This window comes from Echinops telfairi, unplaced genomic scaffold, assembly GCF_000313985.2.
Source record: "Echinops telfairi isolate 266 unplaced genomic scaffold, ASM31398v2 ScPeMD7_5;HRSCAF=22, whole genome shotgun sequence".
In the NCBI taxonomy this organism is placed as follows: Eukaryota; Metazoa; Chordata; class Mammalia; order Afrosoricida; family Tenrecidae; genus Echinops; species Echinops telfairi.
In genome coordinates, this window is record NW_022103901.1 from 23897124 (window position 1) to 23899273 (window position 2150).

General features: G+C 36.5%; 1 protein-coding gene across 1 annotated transcript in view; it reads left to right on the plus strand.

Annotated features, from left to right (window-relative positions):
• The window catches only part of DNAH3 (dynein axonemal heavy chain 3), a 210881-nt gene that overhangs the window by 62647 nt on the left and 146084 nt on the right, over positions 1-2150 (plus strand). Inside the window, exon 16 of the mRNA XM_030884374.2 lies at positions 1341-1494. Coding sequence (XP_030740234.2) covers positions 1341-1494 — 154 coding nt within the window. The remainder of the gene's footprint in view (positions 1-1340; positions 1495-2150) is intronic.

Sequence of the window (2150 nt, forward strand, 5' to 3'; positions counted from 1 at the left end):
TAGTTGTCCTCGGTGGCAAATTACTCTTTTTTTTTTAAATTGCCTTATTAGGGGCTCATACAACTCTTATCGCAATCCATCCATGCATCAGTTGTGTAAAGCACATTTGTCCTCTACTCTTCTAACCACTGGCGACCAAACAAGGAATAAAACACAAAAACTGCATTCATTTATACAGTTAATCTTCTGGTAAATGAGAGTAAATACTTACACAATGATTAACACATACTCAACTGTTCTAAGAATCATATATGTTTTCTAGTAAATATGTACCAGTGTTAATTCTAAGAAATTTGTATCTATTACCTTAGTAGAAATGTTAAATATGAATTTTATTCTGCACTGAAATAGGCAATGTATAGCTGATCTGAGGTAGCTGAGATATGGCAGGTGCCCTGAGCAGCCTGGGAGGGGGAGGGGCACCAAGGAGCAGTTTCTGTTAGCTGTTGAAGTTGCCTTTGTGAGCAGTGAGGGGTCACTCAACAATTTAAAACAAGTTGCCAAAGGCGCTGTTTCCCCAAAGACATGCTTCTGTCTGAGATGTAGAGCAGTGGAGGGACTTTCCCAAGGTCCTAGAGCTAGTAAGAGGCCTAAAGGGAAATTGAACTCATACTCTTGGACTTAAAACTATATTCTACCTCCTTAGGACAATCAGGGAAACAACTTTGACATCTGCTTCATTAATGATGTGGATAAAATAGATAAGTCTCTGGAGAGGTCTTTCCTGACGATGACTCTTGATGTAGTAGCCTTGCACTTGCATATCCCGGTCCCTCTGTCCTGTTCTGTTTCCATCAGAGCACTCATCATACTATAGTAAATGTCTTGTCTCATTTCATTATTTTTCTATGGATCCATCCATACTCTTCTCCACACATTAATGTTTTCTGTCACCCTGAGCCCAGAAAAAGATACACTCCACGAGGGTATGGGGCTTAGAGTGTACTTCACACCGAGACCTAGAGAAGTTCCTAGAACATATTAGGCACTCAGTAATAAACATATAATAGATGGATAAATAAATAAATAAATATATGTATATATATATAAATATATCTTCAAGTGGCAGGGAAACATTCGGAAATGCTTAATCACCAGTAGTTCTACAATAGCATCTCTGGAAGGTGTGACTATAGGTCATTTACTTCTTTTTCCACTTCATTTTTGCCTTATTTTCTATAGTTAACAATTTAAATAATAATTTGCACACACACACACACACTCTGCAGGTCTCAGAAGACTGGATTTTACCTAGGCTTGTATATGGGTGAACAATGCAGATATTTTGAGCATGCACAAAATAGAAAGTCCAAATGTGACTGTATTCTCTTTGTCTTAAGATGCTCAGAATTTGAGTCAAAGCTTGAGAGCTACAACAGAGATCTTGAAACCTTCAGGAAGCGTGAAGTTATGTCTACAGAAGAGATGAAGAACAATGTTGAAAAGCTTAATGAGTTATCAAAGAACCTGGAACAAGCACTGATGGAATTTGAGGTTTGAAGTCTTGAGACGAGGAATTTGGACTTAGTACAAACTTAATGGTTCTGGTCCTTGCTCTAATATGTTTCTGAAAGAACTTGTCAGGTGGATAGTGTGGATGATAGATTTACCATTTTTTTAATGGGTTCATTCAACTAATTTTAACTGTGCCCCCATATTATGCCAAGTTTTTCGTTAGTCATAGATTACACAAAGAAATGGAAATAGAGTAATTGCTCATGTACCTTATATAATGAACATTTGCTATGTGATATCTCAATGCCCATAAAAAGTCTTTGTGGTAGGTACTCATTTATTAAATAACAAAGTGGGAGGTTTATATTTATATATATTGATATATCATCTATATCTATATTTATCCTTAAAGTAGGTCAGACTTAATGAAGTTAAGTGTCCCCAAAGGCCAGCTAGTAAGTTGCTTAACCATTGAAGTTCTTACCCTTAAGGTAAATCAGTAGAAGAAAACAATATCATTTAAATGGCTAACGTAAAAATTAAAAATGTGAAAATAGAGATATGAATATGATACCCTGGAAGCAAAGGTGATGAAGTAAGTAACTTCAACCAGTTAGATTTCAGCTTCCTTGGCCCGCTAAGGTCACAGAGATCGGCTTACTTGAATCCATACCTTGTTTTCTTCCTTTCTTTTT